We start from the raw sequence: 18,806 nt of genomic DNA on the forward strand, positions 1-18,806 counted from the left end.
TAAACGAAGACATGTGGCATTTTAATTTAATTATTTTAAATAAATGAAATTTAAATATAAAAAAATCTAAATCTAAAAAGAAAAAGAGTTTCAACTAAAAAAAAGAAAAATCTACTTAAACCACCCCCACCCGACCCGCCGCACCCCCACCCCCCCAAAGCTCCCCCTTCTTCTCTTTCCCTAAAAGATATCCCTTGTCCACCATTGTTATTGTTCATCTTAATAAAAAACGGAGATTTTAACATATACTAAGTATGAATTCACCATTTTTGTTTCTCTTTATGCCGTATTTTTTATTCCTATTTTAAATTGATGCTCTTTTTTTCTTAAAAAAATCTGTTCTTCCTTTTTTTAATTTTGATTTCGAATTTTGATTCTGCTTTGTTGTGGAGGAAGAAGGGGTGTGGATCAGGGGTGGTGTATATGGTCTCCATTTTTTCTGGTAAAGGAGATATGGATGGTGGTCTTCGTTTTTTCTGGCAAAAAAATGTGGATGGTAGTTTTCATTTTTTCCGGTGAAAATGACGGCAGAATATAATTCTAAATCTGAAAAATTAATACAATGACAATTGAAAAGAAGGTTAAAAAAAAATGAAGAGGTGGCCTTGTGTTCAACAAAGCTAGGGTTTATCTGCTCTAATAAAATTACTATTAACGGGGATAAAAATATGATAAACAGCAGATTAGGGCTTGAAATGTAAGAAATAAACTGAAGTATGGATTTCTTATTGCTTGCATCGTTGGAATTTTTATCAAATTTAATTATAAACTTAGAAAAATTAAATTTGTAAAAAAATATTGATGGTGGATTGTTATGAAGAAATAGGAGCAGCAGGGGTAGTGCAATTTTGAAGGAGAGGAATTGGAAAAGATTGTTGTTTTTTTTTAAAAAAAATAATGAGAAAAAAAGGTTGACAATGTGTTTGATTAAATGATTCACGTGCCCAATAAGGCGTGAGTCCCACTTTTTGTGCCACATATGCACAAAGTGTCTAATTGGTTCAAATTCAAAATGGTCAAGGTGTTCGATAGGTACAAGCCTTAGTTAAAGTGTCTAAGTGAATTATGCGGACAACTTTAGGGAACGGTGTATGACTTAAGCCTTTTTTTTAATAGAAATTAGAAAAACATGGTCCATGCATATGTATGTGGTTCATAGGTTCTAAGTAAGGATGTGAGGTAGATATAAAACTAATCATTGATTTTTGAGAAAATACATAATTATCCCATTCAACTATAACACTTTTTTTAAAAAGACACTCAAACTTTATATGGGTCCTAGTACCCCACTAAATAATTTAAAAGTGATATAAATATCTCATTTTTCAGTTAATCCCACTTATAAAAAAGGTGTAAGCACGCACTAATTATAATTTGCCACCTGTCAATTTTATATAATTTCCTAATCTTTGTTTTTATTTATGTTTTTTTTTAGTTTTAATTCTTTATTTTTTCTTTCTTCGCTTAACCCATCCGTTGGTCTTCTTCGTTGTGGAGTGGCCGCCATTGCTACAACACCATGTACAACACTAAATCAAAATTAAAACTGGAAAATCAAATCCGCTTTCAAAATTTATTGTTTTCAAATTAAAATTTCTATCAAAGTCTTCTTTTGTGTGTTTTGCCTTTGATTTTTGCTCTAAATCAACTTGGGTTGTATTTGAAAAAAAACATTGAAATAACGCCGATGATTCTATCTTCCCGGAGATTCCCACACCAGCCGGTCAAGAAGGAGGAGAAGAAATCTAAGGATGAACCAACAAATCTGTTGTTGCTTCCGTTATCAATGGGATTTTTTTGTCAGTGAAAAGGCATTTTCTTTTATGTACTGAGATTGTGTTATTTAATTACAATTAAATCTCTCCGTCGAAATTCAATCTAAATGAAAAACGAAAAGAGAGCAAAAAAAAAAAAAAGAAAAAAAAAACTTCAAGCTCTCCTTCAATGGTGAAGCTCGGGAAGGAGAAGAAAAAAAAATTAATAGTAAAATAAAGATTATTTATATAGTTAATAAAAAATATTGCAAAAGAAAAGTTTAATCTTACTTTTTTTGGTTTCCACGCTCTTCAGGCGAGTGATATATACTCTCTCTATAAAATATCAAAAAATGGTTCAATAATTTCACATTAATCTAGTTAAGTGGTGTATTAGGATCCCCGCAAAGTTTGAGCGTCTTTTTCAAAAATACATCTTACTTTAATGGGGTAATTATGCATTTTCTCTTTATTTTTTCCAAAATAAGGGCCCCATGTACTATATTATAAGTTTTATTATCATCAAAAGTTATGCTGGCCTAGTAATTAATATTTCTCCATCTTTAACAAACATCTCAAATTCAAGCTCTAGAAGTTTATAAGAAATCGTCTTTGATAGTGAGAGAATTTTTCAGTACAAATTCGGATTAGCCGGGCCTTAAAAACAAATTCCTAACATCAAATGGAAACGAAAAGGAAAGAAGTATTACAATAGATGAGTGAGTACAAACTACAAAGGGTTAAAGCTTTTAACTTTTGAGTATTTCGTAAAGTAGAGAAATCAGTAGAAAATTAATTTCATTTTTAAAAATTATTCAAACACTAAAGAAATATTTAAAAGCTATTTTCATTTTACAAAAAACACTTAAAATAAATCGATCTAAGCAGGTTAACAGTAAGAGAGACAAAGGCTTGTGGAAGAAAGAAGAAAATCACAAGTAGCTTAAACTCATAAAACTAAAACATAGATCAATATTATGAGGGGAACATTTTCTTAAATTAAAATATGATCTATTACACTTTCATTTATTGCATATTTTGTTACCCTACAGTGGTCCTATAAATATGGAATTTTATTCAATGAGAAGTCCTAGATATTTTATAATAGTCTTAAGAGTCCGTTTGGATTAGCTTAAAAAAATAGTTTTTAAGTTTAAAATAAAAGGTCAAATTGAAATAACTTTTAAGTCAAAAAATAAAAAGTAGCGGGAGATCTACTTTTGATTTTTGACTTATTTTAAGTCATTTTTTTACCTTGCCAAATACTTTTTAACTTATTTTAAGTTATTTTTTATATTTGTCAAACACATCCAGAAGTCAAAATCGACTTAAAAATAGGTTTGACCAACTTTTAAGTCAATCCAAACACTCTCTTAGTCAGAACAACTAAGATGTTGTGCATTTGTTTTTTCCCTACAGTACGAAAAACTTGTAAACCACTAGTTTTTAATGACAAAATTAATAACAAATACATTGGTACGTAGGTTTGCGTATCTAGAATTTTGAGATGATGGGTGTACTATTACAAAAAGATAGATCGAAGATATAAATTCAATCGATTTAACATTTAGATTCTTATCACTGAAAATCATTAAAATTTTAAAATTATGGATGCAAAATTATTTTTTATCTATCCAAACCACATATAGAGGCGTTACCCAATTTTAGAAATGAAAATAAAACAAGATAAATAAAAAATTCAAATTTCTAACCTCACTTAAAGAGGTGCACCTAATCATCATCGTACGACATTATATGATACTTCAACTGTGGGTTCACACATCTATATCTAAAAAAATATAACACTACTATATATAATTTCAAAAGGGGAGCATGGATTCACGTGAACCCGGTGACCCCCTCCTTGATACGCCTCTAGGTAGGTAGATAACTTTATCTTTTATACGAAATAGATAATTCCATGATTTTGGTGGAAAATGTAATAAAAATAGATAAATCCATGGTTTTGGAGGAAAATGTGATAGAAATAGATAAATCCATGATTCTGGTGGAAAAATTGATAGATTTCTTACTTTACATTTAGGAGAATTTTTTTTATTAGTCGCTGTCTCGCAGAGTGTGTTTGGTACGAAGGAAATTACTTTCTCCAAAAAAGCCTTTGGTAGGAAATTACTATCTCCAAAAAAAACCTTTGATAGTTATGCTGGAATGTTAATTACTACTTCTCAATTTTTAACAAACATCTTGAATTCAAGCTCTAGACATGTATAAAAAGTCATCTTTGATAGTGAGTTTCTAATTTACCCCAAAATAGAATTTTTCAATACAAATTCAGATTAGTTGGACGAATTCCTAACATCAAATGGAAACAAAAAGGAAAGAGATATTATAATAGATGAGTACATGACTACAAAGGGTTAAAGCTTTTAACTTTTGAGTATTTGGTAAAGTAGAGAAATCAGTAGAACATTAATTTCATTTTAAAAATTATTCAAACACTAAAAAAATATTTAAAAGCTATTTTCACTTTATAAAAAATATTTAAAATAAGTCGATCTAAGCAAGTTAGCCGTAAGAAGACAGAGACTTGTGGAAGAAATAAGAAAATCACAAGTAGCTTAAACTCATAAAACTAAAACATAGATCAATATTATGAGGGGAACATTTTCTTAAATTAAAATATGATCTATTACACTTTCATTTATTGCATATTCTGTCAACCTATGATGGTCCTATAAATATGGAATTTTATTCTAGCTTAAAAAAGTAGCTTTTAAGTCAAACTGAAATGACTTTTAAATTAAAAAATAAAAAAGTATGGGGAGCCCTACTTTTGATTTTTGATTTATTTTAAACTTATTTTAAGTCATTTTTTTACCCTGCCAAACACTTTCTAACTTATTTTAAATCATTTTCGACTTATTTTAAGTTATTTTTTATATTTGTCAAACACTTCCAGAAGTCAAAATCGACTTAAAAGTATGTTTGATCAACTTTTAAGCCAATTCAAACACTCTCATCAGAACAACTAAGTTGTTGTACGCTTGTTTTTTCCCTACATTACGTAAAACTTGTAAACCACTAGTTTTTCATGACAAAATTTGTCACGACCCAAAATGAGTCGTGAGTGGCACCCACACTTAACCTCCTAAGTGGGCGAACCAAGGAATCCAAACCCCAACAGATATCAATAATTCAACTACGAATAACAACAATAATGCGGAAGCTCAAAACTTATTAAAGTAACCAATCAAATAAACCTCGACAGTCTAACACTTATTATCCCAAAAATTTGAAAGTCATCACATCAATGACATCTAATGTTCAAATACTAAGTCTAAGAGTATTAAAGACACCAAAATAAATGAATAACATAGTTTATGCCCGAAAACTAAGGACATCATGCCATGACCAAGAGAATCCAACACGAGCTGGAATGAATAGCTCACCCTGGAACCTGATGTGCTGGAGACTGGCTAGAGCTGAGGGCGAGTCGAAGTCACTGATACACTCGATGCACTCCACAAAAAGAAAACAAAGAAAAACACAAGTAAGGCTCAGTACATGGCAATATGTACTGAGTAGATATCATCGGTCAACCCAAAATAGAAACTAATATGTAAATGAATAATAGTATAAAATCAACTATGACACTTAGCAGGTGGCAAGCAACAAACACATGAACCAGTGTCAACAACACTAAAGCAAGTGCGTAATCAGTCAACAATATCAAATCACACATGAGGACTCATGCCTCCAAACGAAACTAATTTAGGAATTGAGTTATTTAAGATTGAGTACATTAAGTTAATTTAATATTTTTTTCCTTTAATGTTATCGTGTCGGAACGTGACACTCCGATCCAATTATATCGTGTCGGAACGTGACACTCTGATCCAATAATATCATTAATTTATCATTTATTATCACCACTTTTCAATTCATTAACAATATTTCATCAAACCTTCTTTATTCAAGGCATCACTTCAATAGAGAGGGTTCAAGATTATAAATTCCACGGTCTCATGATTTCAGACCAATCACAAACCACACAACCAAGCTACACAATCACACAATCAAGTACACAGAGAACTTCACAATAACATTCAATGCATATCAATCACTATTAAGTGTCTATCTATCAAATAGAATAAACCATAACCTACCTCCACCCAAGAACCGAAGTCGGGCAAGCTACCTCTCCAACACTTTTCATTTCCTCAAGGTCTCCGAACGTTCTCAATCTATCACGTATGCATAATTTGTAAGTTAATGAGTCTATATACATTCATATTACTCTATGTCTATCCTAGACTCAAAAACTCACCCAATCTATAATTAATTTCCTAAAGTTCAAGCCTAACGGTAAGTCTTAATTCCTCCCAATATCAATAACTTTAAGGGTATTCAATTAATACAATACACATAATATTTAATTACCTATCTCAATATATCAAGACTTGACTTATAATACGATAATAAAATTATAATCTGATAAAATTGAAACCTCTGGTACAAAATCAGTGGCAACCCACATGGATTCAATTGTCAATTTCTTTCCAGTTAATAGCACCTCACGGTTAATAACGGAAGACACCAATTTGTCGAGTCCGAAACTAAAAGGGCAATAAAATTTTTCAAAAATTTCAAAAGGGCAACTAAATTATTTATCAAACTAAAAGGACAACAAATTTTAACGGCGTCTAAATTAGAGTTTCCGCCACAAGGCACAGAAACCCATGCGCCTTACAAGACTATGGCTGCTTTTAGCCTTGTAAGGCTATGACAACTTTTAGCCTTACAAGGCTCAGGCCTACCTGCGTTTTGCAGGCTGCATTTTTTTCTAAAAAAATAAAAAAATCATCTGAGTAAAAAATTTGAAAATGAGAGTTTGAAAATGTGTTCAATCTTTAATGTCCAGTTATTAGGATTTGACACCTAGCTTTGGCTTCTTAAAATAAAATAAATAAAGTGTTATCCACGTGGTAACTGATAAGTATTTCTTCATTTTTAATTAGAGGTCTTGAGTTCGAATCTTCTTGGTACGGAATCATCTTTATTAGAAAGTATTTTATCTATTTCGACGTGAATTCAGATTTAGTCAAGTTTCAATATAGATACCGAATACTAGTCGAAAAACAAAAAAAAAAGATCATATAATGTTTCCATTAAGAACTCTTATAAAAAAAATTCATAAAGTAATTGAAATAACGTACTAATCAATGTGAGTGGTGATACCCCACGCATCCACAAACTCCAACCCCATCAATCCTCTATTAAGGAAATTAAATAGATGCAATTTCTTAAAATTGTTTAGATGAGATGTTTAATATGATATAAGAATGATAATTTATTTTTCATGTCAATTTTTTTGAATGATAAATTTATATGAGTGATTTTATTGATACAAATGTCTAAGTTGAGTAATTTTATTAATATAAAACAAAGTTCAATAACTTTGCTACATATATTTTCAAAGTTAACTGACATTTTGAGATATTAACTCATTAAACTATGTATAAAGGTTAGAATACATTAATCCTTTTTAGTGATATTAACATTAAGAAAAATAGCAATATTAGAAAATACAGAATTAACGACACACAAATTTCGTAGTTAAATAATTAAAATTTTGTGTTAATTTTATTTAGCTATAGATTATAAGAAAATTCGCAAGGAGTTTTTTCTGGCGACGGATTAGCACCGATAAATTCGTTGATTCCATATTTTCTAATAGTCTAATAAACATTCTCAAATTTAATTTCATGCCAAGAAAACTGTCCTAATAACTATAATTAATTTTATAAATTGCATATCTTAGCCCCTAATTCGTTATGTTAATTAATTCATGTGTTTTGCTCTAGTTAATTATTCTAGTTTCTCATTGTCGGCAAATTAGTTTTAGGTTGGTGTTGCCATCTCATGCAAACCTAAAAGGATCAAATGAAACAAAAGAACAAAAACAACTATTGCACTATTTTTTCTTCATTCTTTTTTAATGCAAATTATGACATGACAAACGGGGACAATTATAATTCTATTTTAGCTAACTCAAACCAAAGAAGGGAGTCCTTAATAATAAGAACACATTTTTTATATTTGATTTTAAACTTTTCATTGCACACTTAATAACATGTTAATTATTATAGTCATAAAAATTCTTTGTTTTTTTAGCTTGATTTGAAACATTTTACAATAAAATGAATTTTATTTTTATGAAATAAAACTATTAAAATGAATTTTATTTTGTACAATTATTATTTATTTAATATAACTCATTGTAAACCGTTATATAATAAAAAACTATCAACCATAATGCCACAAATAGGGAAAATATATTATAAATATTTTTTCTCCTATTCTCGAATATAATTTTTAAAAAATAATCAACGTGATAATTATCAAATGGAGAACATATATAAATATATAAATGATATAAGAAAAATTGGATAAATAATATTCACCATTGAAAAAACTGATTAAAAAATTACACAAATAATTAGAAAAATAAAAAGGTGAAAGGAAAGAAATGGCAAAAGGAGGGGTGAGAAGTAAAGGTAGGAGAAAAATACATGGGTCCAATCACTCCACCTTTGTTAATTATCAAATATTAAAATGAATGAGTTGAACAAACACGTGATCACACGCGTTTTGAAACAAGTGAATACAATTTTTTTATTTTAAAAATCTCAAAATTATAAGACAACAATAATAATAAATTTAAAAAATAATAATCAAGAACTCTTTCTTCTTCAGCCCACCCAACCCATCGCCACCCCCACCCCTTCTCTCTTCTTATTCTTCTTCAGCCCAGCCCCTAGCCCCACCTTTTTCCTCTTCTTTTCATCCCCACCCCCACCCCCGCCCCTACCCCTTTTCTTTTCTTCTTCTTTGACATACACTCCATTACCATAATCATAGTAAAAAGTTTTTGTTAAAAAATATCTCATTCAGTTTTTTTTAAAACTTGATTTTTCAAGATCTATTGCTTGAATTTACTTATAAACATATTTTTTTTTCTTTCAATTTAAAGTTTTCTTGATATATCTTTTTATTAAATCTAAATAAATAGAACCCAAAAACATGTATAAGAGCTAAATATAATCTATCACATTTTGTCATTGAGAAAAAATTTGAGTGTGAGGAGGATAAAAAATGGTGATTTTTATTTTTGGGTGAAGGGTAGAGGGTGGTGAAGAAGAAGATGAAGAGGGAATATGGAAAATGAGTATAGTAAGAGAAAAAATTTATACCTTTTTAAAAAAATATTATTTATTTTTAAATATTTAATTTCTGACGTGTCATTGTAAAATAATAATAATACTGATGTGTCATTAAAAAAATGATGTGGAATTTCATGTGTAAAACGAATATAATACACGCACACACATTTGATGAGAAAGGGATTTAAAATATTGTGTTTGAATGAGTTCAAAGGTTCAGTTAGTAAAATCAAAAGCAAAAGGGTTCAATTTACAAATAAAGCCAAGTACGAGAGCCTACCAGGTCATTCCGCCTATTTTCTATCTCACCAGTTGTCATGCAGCCTTCTCATCATAAATCTAACCATAATATTATTATTATATAAATTTATATCACTAACAATGTCAATATTGAAAGTTCAATAATTAAAATTACTCCATTAATTTTATAATTATAGTTATGAATAATCCAAAATACTCATTTAAAATCTATCGAAATAGTCTTTTATGCAATAAAAAGCTCTAATACTCAAAACGACCTAAAGGGTCGTTACAAAATTAATAACAACTACGTCGGTAGGTTTGCGTATCCAGAATTTTGAGATTGACTTAAAAGTTGGTCAAACTTACTTTAAAGTCAATTTTGATTTTTAGAAGTGTTTGACAAATATAAAAAATAACTTAAAATAAGTAAAAAAAAAATGACTTAAAAATAAGTTAGGAAGTGTTTGGCAAGGTCAAAAATGACTTTAAATAACTTAAAATAAGTCAAAAACCAAATGTAGGTCTCCCTTTTTTTTTTATTTTTTTGACTTAAAAGTCATTTCAGTTTGACTTTTTATTTTTAACTTAAAAGCTATATTTTTTTTAAAGTCAATTCAAACGGGCTCTTACTTGTGACATTATACATATGGACCTTTAATTTGTTTCCTTGTGTGTGTGATTGTTGTAATAATACATTATATCAAAACAATATTTGTCAAATTACACCAAGCATAAATGAATAGGCCTAAAAGGGAAAAATTCAGTTAAGAACTTGAGATATACATTCCAAAATTTACATTTATGAAGTTTTTCCACATATAGTAGAACAATCAAGTCAATGATTATTGTAATTAATTTTGTAACTAACATTAAATTTAGATGAGAACTTGAGATACATAGTCAAACTTTTTTCCATCAAAAATTAAAATTTTAGATTTTGGATATTATCAAAATTAGATAAAGATGGACTTTTTACTATTTGGGGGTTAAATAGTTGATCTTTTTTTTTTTTTTTAATCAAGAATCCAATTTTTAGTTCCTGGGTAGTGTCGAAATAGGATAAAATTGAATTTTTAGTCTTTGGGTGTTATGGATAGTTAATCAGGTTATCAAAAATTCCATTTTTAGATTTTGGGTAGTGCCAAAATAGGATAAAGATTGATTTTTTACTCTCTGGGTGTTATTGATAGTTAAATCTTTTTATCAGAAATCCAATTTTTAGTCTCTGGGTAGTGTAAAAATTGGATAAAGATTGAACTTTTAACTCTTTAGGTGTTATAGATAGTTAATGTTTTTATCAAAAATTCAATTTTTAGTTTTTGGGTATAATAAAGATTGAATTTTTACTCTCTGGATGTTATAGATAGTTAATATTTTTAGCTTGGGGTTGTTGGTTAGAAAGGTTCTTGATTCACAATCATGAAAAAGATGTCTGGGGAACTTAGGCAATGGAGAGCCTATTTTAGGTCATCAAACTTGAACATTTTTTACTTAATTGAATCTGCTTTAAGAGTAGCAGCCATTGATCACCCAAAAGAATTTAAATTAAGAAGAGATGGAATTAATGAGCTACTCTTCTCAATTGGGGTTTTTGATAGTGATAAGGTAGAAAATGTTGTTGATGTTGAGGGTGATAAGGGTAAAAGAAAGTGTAAAAATGAGTTAGTTAGAGAGTTAAATGATTGTGATGTTGAAAAAAGGAAAAGTGAAAGCAATGTTGAAGTTGAGGCATTGAATGATGAGATAGAAGAAGAGTCTCGAGTTGTTAACGAGGCTCCATCGATCAAGAAAAGCTATGTTGAAGTTGAGGCATTGAGTGACGAGATAGAGGAAGAGTCTCGAGTTGTTAATGAGGCTCTATCGATCAAGAAAATCATCGATAACAATCAAAATGAGGTACATATCAATAGAGTGATTTTACTTCACTTCAATTGAACTATTTTTTGCTATTGTTGGTTTTGTACATGTTTTCTTGATTATTTTTTTTTATACCTTATGAAGTAAGATTTTTTTTTTGTCTATATTGATACATGATTGTAGTTAGTCTTTGAAACAATGTAGAAATGTGATGCCATTTAGTTTCCTTTTTATCTGCTTTGAAATGTTTCTACTTGAGTCGAGGGTCTTTAGTTGTAAGATTTTGATAGTGTTATGTTCTTTTGACAGTCTGATTCGAATATATATAAGAGCTTAAAGAGGCTTCAAATGATGGCTTTGTCCGTGGAGATTCTGCAGGTTTGATCTTTTATCAATGTATAGATTTGATTTGCAATTTCTTTTATCAGCAATTCGTACTCAACGTATATATTTTTATATCAGAACACAGAAATTGGGAAGCCTGTTAATACTCTCAGATGGCACAACTCAAAAAATATTCGATGTCTGGTCAGGAAGATGGTCAAGTATGTCACTCTTTCTTTATTGCTGCTGAACAATATTTCTTTTTGAGTTATCGCACCATTTTGTCATCACTTGCAGCTTTTGTTGGATTTTCACATTGTTTTCTATTAATTTACATGCTAGCGTGGATATTACAGGGAGTGTGATGATGTCCTTACCTTATTTGTACAGTTTTCTGCTTCAGTACTATTAAGTAATTGAAGCATATACCTAGTTTCACCACTTTGTGCACTTAACCGCGAGTACTTTTTGTGTTTGATTGTGGTTATGTAAGAAACTGTCCTTGTGTAGAAACATTGATTGTTTTCTTACAATGACTTAAATTAGACTGGATGGATATGGTAAACGAGTGTCGTTGTGTTTACTCATTTCTCATGCATCACAGGGGCTGGATTGAAATGGTACAAGAGTGGATGGATGCTCGAGCAACATTAACAGGTCCTCCAAAATTTAGTGTCCTGTATTCTATGTTTAAGGTCATTATTGAAGTCTAATGTGGTGTGAAATTATTGGTACAGAAAGGAAATCTGAGTCCACGAAAGCATTCGTTGTTGATGAAGAAGACGGAGGACTTCCTGCCCCGCCCTTGGACGACATACCTTTTCTTTTTACTCAGACAACTTCAATCGAGTTGTCACAAGTATGCCTAATGTCTTACCTTTCTTCGACAAAATCATTTTATCTTTATCTTCATGATTGAAACTGACTCGTTTTCATCATTCCCTATATATTATATTAAATGTAGATCTTTGATGGCATGGATGATGATGGAAGTGAGTAGAAACTTTTGTCCTTATAATAATTTCAAATCTAGTCTTTTCTATTCGATTCTTCATCTAATCGTGGATTTTCTTTCAGATGTTATAATCAGCGTGGGCCAAAAGGACGAGCAAGAAAAGAAACAAACTTCAGTACTTGTCAAACCAAATATACCTCCCGGAGGCAACTCAGGACGTGGAGGACCAAATAAGCCAACACTCGAACAGAAGCTCAACAATGATCATGAAATGAAACTCCAGGAGAAATCTAATATAAGAAAAGTTCAAACAAGGCCTGTGTCTACTCAACAAAACGTGAGTATTCGAAGGGTGTGAATTTCTAGTTAATGTAAAGCTTCGATTTATAACTAACAGTTCATCATTTTGCTGTATCAGAAACTGAAATGCCCCGATGAGGGTGCAGAACATTTGAAACTTGAGGCCACAAGCCCACAAAGCGAAAGCTCCATGAGTGTTACCAAGAAGTTGAAAATGGTTAGTTTGGTTTCTTATAGCGCGCAGACTTAAATAACTCATCGTGCACTACAAAACATCTGATAATATTTCCTTATTAATTGTTCTTCAGCGAAGAGGCAGAGGACTGTTCAAGTAATGAAGTTGAAGGACAAACCTATGCAAGGCCGTGGCATTAGAAAGCCTCATAATAGGCCTTTGGTAAATAGGCGTCAATGAATCATTTCTTCGCCTTTGCTAGTCAATCTTGTGGAGGAGCATCGTCAGTGAAGACTTGCGTCAGTGGTATAAACTAATAACTCAAGATATAACGGATCTCGTCTAGTTTGGAGAGGTGCGTGTTTTAAAATGTTGTTCAAATTATACATTTTCCTGTTGGAAGGATCTGAATTGTCCCCCGATTTTCGACTTTTTTAAACATTAGCCTGCCCTTTATTTTATTTCTTTCATAGAAATGCCCTGAATTGCAATTTGCACATCAGAATAAGTGCATTTATATGTGACTGGACCATTTTGTATACAAATGATTCAAATATGAAAGAAATACAAAAGTTGGACTTGTTCAGCTATTTGTTCCATCAAGCTACTTGTCTGGCTCATAATTCATCCCATCCTTTATGTAAATGTAAATGTGTTTTTATTAAAAGAAACTTTATATGCTTTTAATAATTCATGGCTCATAATTCATCATCCTGGATTCACATCGGAAAGTCCCACTTAGTGAAGAAAAATGCTCCCTCTTAAAAGCAACTTTATATATGCTGGGAGATTTCTTGTTAAGGATGTAGGAGTACAACGTATGATGGTAGAATAGTATATTTTTAATGCACCTATTTGATCATGATCTCTATTATGGTTTCAGACATTCAATTATCATAGTTCACATCTATTATAAGAATTGGTGCATTTGTAAGTCGACGCAAGAAATAATCAAATAATCTCAAACGTCATTTATCCTCAACACATAATATATGTTATTTGCACCTTTTAACTAGTAGTGTAATCAAAATTTTCACTACATGAATTTAAAATATAAAGAAGTTAATATATGAAGAAGCCATGGAGATTCAACATATATATACACATATAAACGCGCAAAGAGATTCAACATATATATATCTATAATATACGAAATAAAATAAAAGATTTCGACCTTTTGCAGTACCCTAATCAGCCCATGTATGTTCCTTCACATTAAATGACAATAATAGCTAGCTAGGGACCATTCATATTCAAATATTTGCCATCATATTTCAAGAAAAGGTAATACTAGGAAACATTTCATAATATCTCGCTAGGAAACATTTCTTATTACAACAACAACAACAACAACAACAAAATAATTCATTAATATAATACATAGAAAAATCTTTGTATAACTATGCCATTTGCCCAAACATCTTATGGATTTTCAGAGAAAATTCGACTATTATAGTGACATGCATAACGTTACATAAGATGACTGTTATAAAGATGTCTGACTGTAGTGATCATCAAGTGGCATAACTTAGAGAGAAGAAAAGATAGGAAAGCCAGGTAGTGAGTAACCAGCATCAACAATAAATATATTGCCAGATACATAATTTGAAGAATCATGGACCAAATAACTCACTAGTGAAGTCAATGCTGGATCAGTTGTACCAAAAGTTTTAAGTGGAATGCTTCTTTTTGCTACATTTTTTAGCCAATCTTTTTTCATTAAATTCTCAGTCAGCTCTGATTTGAAAATACCTGGAGCTATTGTATTCACTCTAATATTGTGTTCTCCCAATTCTAATGCCATTATCTGCAAATTTCATAAACAAAGTTAGTACGATAGGTGTTTGATATGACAAACGCCATTTTTCATTTTCTAAACATAAAGTGAGAAAAGTCATTTTTCCCTTTTTAGTGAAAAAAAATATTTTCTAACAACCGAACACTAAAAATGATCAAAAAATGTTTTTCTTGGTACCAAACAAAATTTAACTTTTCATTTAGGGTTAGTTTATAACNNGCAAATTTCATAAACAAAGTTAGTATGATAGGTGTTTGATACGACAAACGTCATTATTCATTTTCTAAACATAAAATGAGAAAAGCCATTTTCCCCTTTTTAGTGAAAAAAATATTTTCTAACAACCGAACACTAAAAATGATCAAAAATTGTTTTTCTTGGTACCAAACAAAATTTAAATTTTCATTTAGGGTTAGTTTATAACCTTTGTCATAGTATCCATACCAGCCTTGGAGGAACTATAAGCAATACAACCCGGCAATAAAGCTCTATTTAAACCAGAAAGTGATGAAATATTAATAATTGAGCCTCCTTTTTTTGAAGCTTGCATTTGTCTTCCAACATATTTGGAAACTAACCAAGATCCTGTCAAATTTGTTCTTAAAGTGTTTTCCCACTCTTCCTCAGAAACATCCACTGAAAATTTTGTTCCTCCTATGTATAAACACAAAATAGATTCATATTATATATATAGATATATATAAAATTAAATTAAAGTAGCTTGTGCCGAAAAATAATAAGAAGTGCAATGAATTAATGATCCGAAATTCACGAATATTCTACTCTACTAAGACCAAGATGGATATATTGTCAAAAATGTAAAGGACGTAGGATGGATAATTGGTCAGATCTAATACGGATAATAAGAGTATCAAGCATGAAATCAAGATTTTTTTAGGATATTATTTTGGATCTTGTCCTTTCAATAACTTACCAAACAAAGGCTAAGAAAAAAACTATAAAATACATTTTTTAAAAATAATAATAATAATAATAATTATTATTATATAAATTGTTGAATTAATCTCCTTTGGTATAAATAAATATTTTATTTAGTGACAAAGCGGTTCAAAAAGTATGTCATGTTATGAGTCGAATCTTAAATGTGATATATCTTTTAGTATTTTAGCTCCATCGTGACTACAAGTATTAAATATAAATATTTTGTGAATTTCATACGAAACTACTTATTTATTCGTGTTTTTACTAACCAAGAACACATACATATTGTTGGTATAAACTTTTTTACGTACCTCTAACGCCAGCATTGTTAATAAGAGCATCAATGTGACCAAAAGCATCCCAAGCTTTCTTTACTGATGCTTCAATAGTTGTACCATCAGCAGTAACATCAAGTTCAATAGCCATAGCTCTAACCAAATGAGAATTTGTATTAATTTCATCACAAAGGGACTTCAACCGGTCCCCCCTACGAGCACCTGCCACCACTCTGCACCCGGACCTAGCTAGGTCAAGGCAGAATTCGCGGCCGAGCCCCGCCGATGCACCCGTTACAAACACCACTTTGCCTTCCAATTGTAGCCATGGCTCCAAATGGTTAGCCACAGTGTTCATTTTTTTAGTCCTTGGCTCAACATATTTTGGTACTTGTGTTGTCATAATTATATTGTGCTAGCTATGGGAATTAGGGAATGTAATATATATATGGGTGTAATTGGATAATGAATTAGAAGGACGATATGACAACTTCTGTATATAAAAATGGTGGGGATAAATTGTTGTGGGTTTGTAACATAATTGAGGAATAATTATGGCATTGTATTGGTCAATAATTGAACGCTAATGATTATATTATTATTATTATTATTATTATTATTATATAAATTGTTGAATTAATCTCCTTTGGTATAAATAAATATTTTATTTAATGATAAAGCGGTTCAAAAAGTATGTCATGTTATGAGTCGAATCTTAAATGTGATATATCTTTCAGTATTTTAGCTCCATAGTGACTACAAGTATTAAATATAAATATTTTGTGAATTTCATACGGAACTATTTATTTATTCATGTTTCTACTAACCAAGAATTAGGACAATAAAATCGATAAATTTCAAAACCGAACCGAACCATAATACATTTTGTTGGTATAAACTTTTTTGCGTACCTCTAACGCCAGCATTGTTAAGAAGAGCATCAATGTGACCAAAAGCATCCCAAGCTTTCTTTACTGATGCTTCAATAGTTGTACCTAGGGGTGTTCATGGTTTGGATAAAAACCGATCCAAATCGAAAAATCAAATCAAACCGATTAAATGAATCAATTTAATTTGGGTTTTGATTTGGTTTTAGATTGTTAAGAACCGATAGTTATTGGTTTGGTTATGGTTTTGTTCGAAAAGAATCGAAGAAATAACCGAACCGAACCAACAAGTTATATACATAAATTTTATTATTATACATACATAATATACTATATTCATAAACAATTTTAAAGATTTTATATATGTTTCAGCAAAATTTATTTATAATTTACTTATGAAAGAAAAAATGTCCAAGGTGAGAACATTTTTCTTATTGATTTCATGTACATGAGTGTCTATGAAAATTCATTGTGGGATTGAAAATGTCGTTGTCTCTTCCTTCTATGCCAAAATAGTGAATTTTGAAGTTTTATTCAGTAAATTCAATGATCCAAAGCTCTGTAATGTCAATCATTCTAACTATTTTTTCGTTTGAATGGATTGTTGTCACTTTTTTCACGTTTTGAATGAATTGTTTCTTTTATTTTTATGTATGGTTAATAACCGAATAACCGAACCAAACCAAAATCGAAAACAACCAAACCGATAAATGTATATTATATTTGATTTGGTTTGGTTTTGATAATTTTAAAACCGATTAAGTTGGTTTGATTTGGTTTTGGTTTTTATTTTGACCAATAACCGACTCAAACCGACCCGTGAACACCCCTAGTCGTACCATCAACAATAACATCAAGTTCAATAGCCATAGCTCTAACCAAATGAGAATTTGTATTAATTTCATCACAAAGGGACTTCAACCGGTCCCCCCTACGAGCACCCGCCACCACTCTGCACCCGGACCTAGATAGGTCAAGGCAAAATTCGCGGCCGAGCCCCGCCCGATGCACCCGTTACAAACACCACTTTGCCTTCCAATTGTAGCCATGGCTCCAAATGGTTAGCCACATTGTTCATATTTTGAGTCCTTGGCTCAACATATTTTGGTACTTGTGTTGTCATAATTATATTGTGCTAGCTATGGGACTTTCTAGAAGTTTCTGTTCTGTTATTAAGTTAGGTAAGATGTGTACATATATACAAGAATTTTTTTTGAATAAGGGACCAAGGCGGCTTAACGTGATTGGGACATAAAGCGATAAAAGCGAAATTTCAATTAGAGACCTAAAATATAAACAAACTTCATATACGTATTTATTCTAAATTTATTTTTCTTACACTATTTAGATGTAAATTATTAGTATTTTAATATTATTTTTTCAATTATTAATTTTAGGTAAGATTTTATCAACTCAACATTGAAAAACATCCTTTCAGTGAGACAATTATTATATGAATTGTTAACACAATTTTATAAGTAATAAGTTGACAAATATTAAATAAAGATAAAAGTTACAACCAATAGAATTTGACACAAGAAGTTGATGACTTGGTATACCACATTTTAATATGCTTGTAGTAATGCTTGAAACTAAAATTTAAAAAGAAAAAAAAAAGAATTTGTAACTCACTTTTTTCAACATTTTTCACTATTAAATCTTATTTTTAACAAAGTATAAAAGATGTTAAAGTGGGTAAAATGCTATATTTTTTAGAAAATTATACTTTTTATCATAAATAATCAATTTTTTCTATAGAAATTTTAACACATAATTTATTCTTGATAAAAATTTGAGATTCCCAAAATTCGAAGGCCTAAGGCAAAAGCCTTATTTTCCAAAGCATAAAGTCGGCCCTGTTAAGGGGACATAAATTTTTTTTTGGCGTAAGTCATTAACGGCCCCTTAAAGTTGTCTGCATATTTCACTTGGACACCTCAACACATCCATTTTCCTATTAGACACTTCAATCTTAAAAAATAAATACCTATCAAATATTTTTCTGACACCTAATTAAAAAATGAAGTGCGTGTAATGCACATGCGGCTGATCTGGCAAAATAATTACCTATCTCAATATATCAAGACTTGACTTATAATACGATAATAAAAT

At 30.4% G+C, this 18,806-nt stretch overlaps 1 protein-coding gene and 1 pseudogene across 1 annotated transcript; one reads left to right on the top strand and one right to left on the bottom strand.

Annotated features, from left to right (window-relative positions):
• The first annotated feature begins 10,600 nt into the window (after positions 1–10,600).
• Positions 10,601–13,032, top strand: LOC125865344 (probable mediator of RNA polymerase II transcription subunit 26b; annotated as a pseudogene).
• A 1,081-nt stretch (positions 13,033–14,113) lies between these two features.
• LOC125865480 (uncharacterized) lies at positions 14,114–16,165 on the bottom strand. Its single transcript, XM_049545678.1, has 3 exons — positions 15,844–16,165; positions 15,015–15,244; positions 14,114–14,599 (listed from the first exon to the last, which is right to left on the bottom strand). The coding sequence occupies exons 1-3, from the start codon at positions 16,163–16,165 to the stop codon at positions 14,321–14,323; spliced, it is 831 nt and encodes a 276-aa protein (XP_049401635.1). The 3' UTR covers positions 14,114–14,320.
• Between the last annotated feature and the right edge of the window lie 2,641 nt (positions 16,166–18,806).

Source organism: Solanum stenotomum, chromosome 5 (genome assembly GCF_019186545.1).
Source record: "Solanum stenotomum isolate F172 chromosome 5, ASM1918654v1, whole genome shotgun sequence".
NCBI lineage: Eukaryota > Viridiplantae > Streptophyta > Magnoliopsida > Solanales > Solanaceae > Solanum > Solanum stenotomum.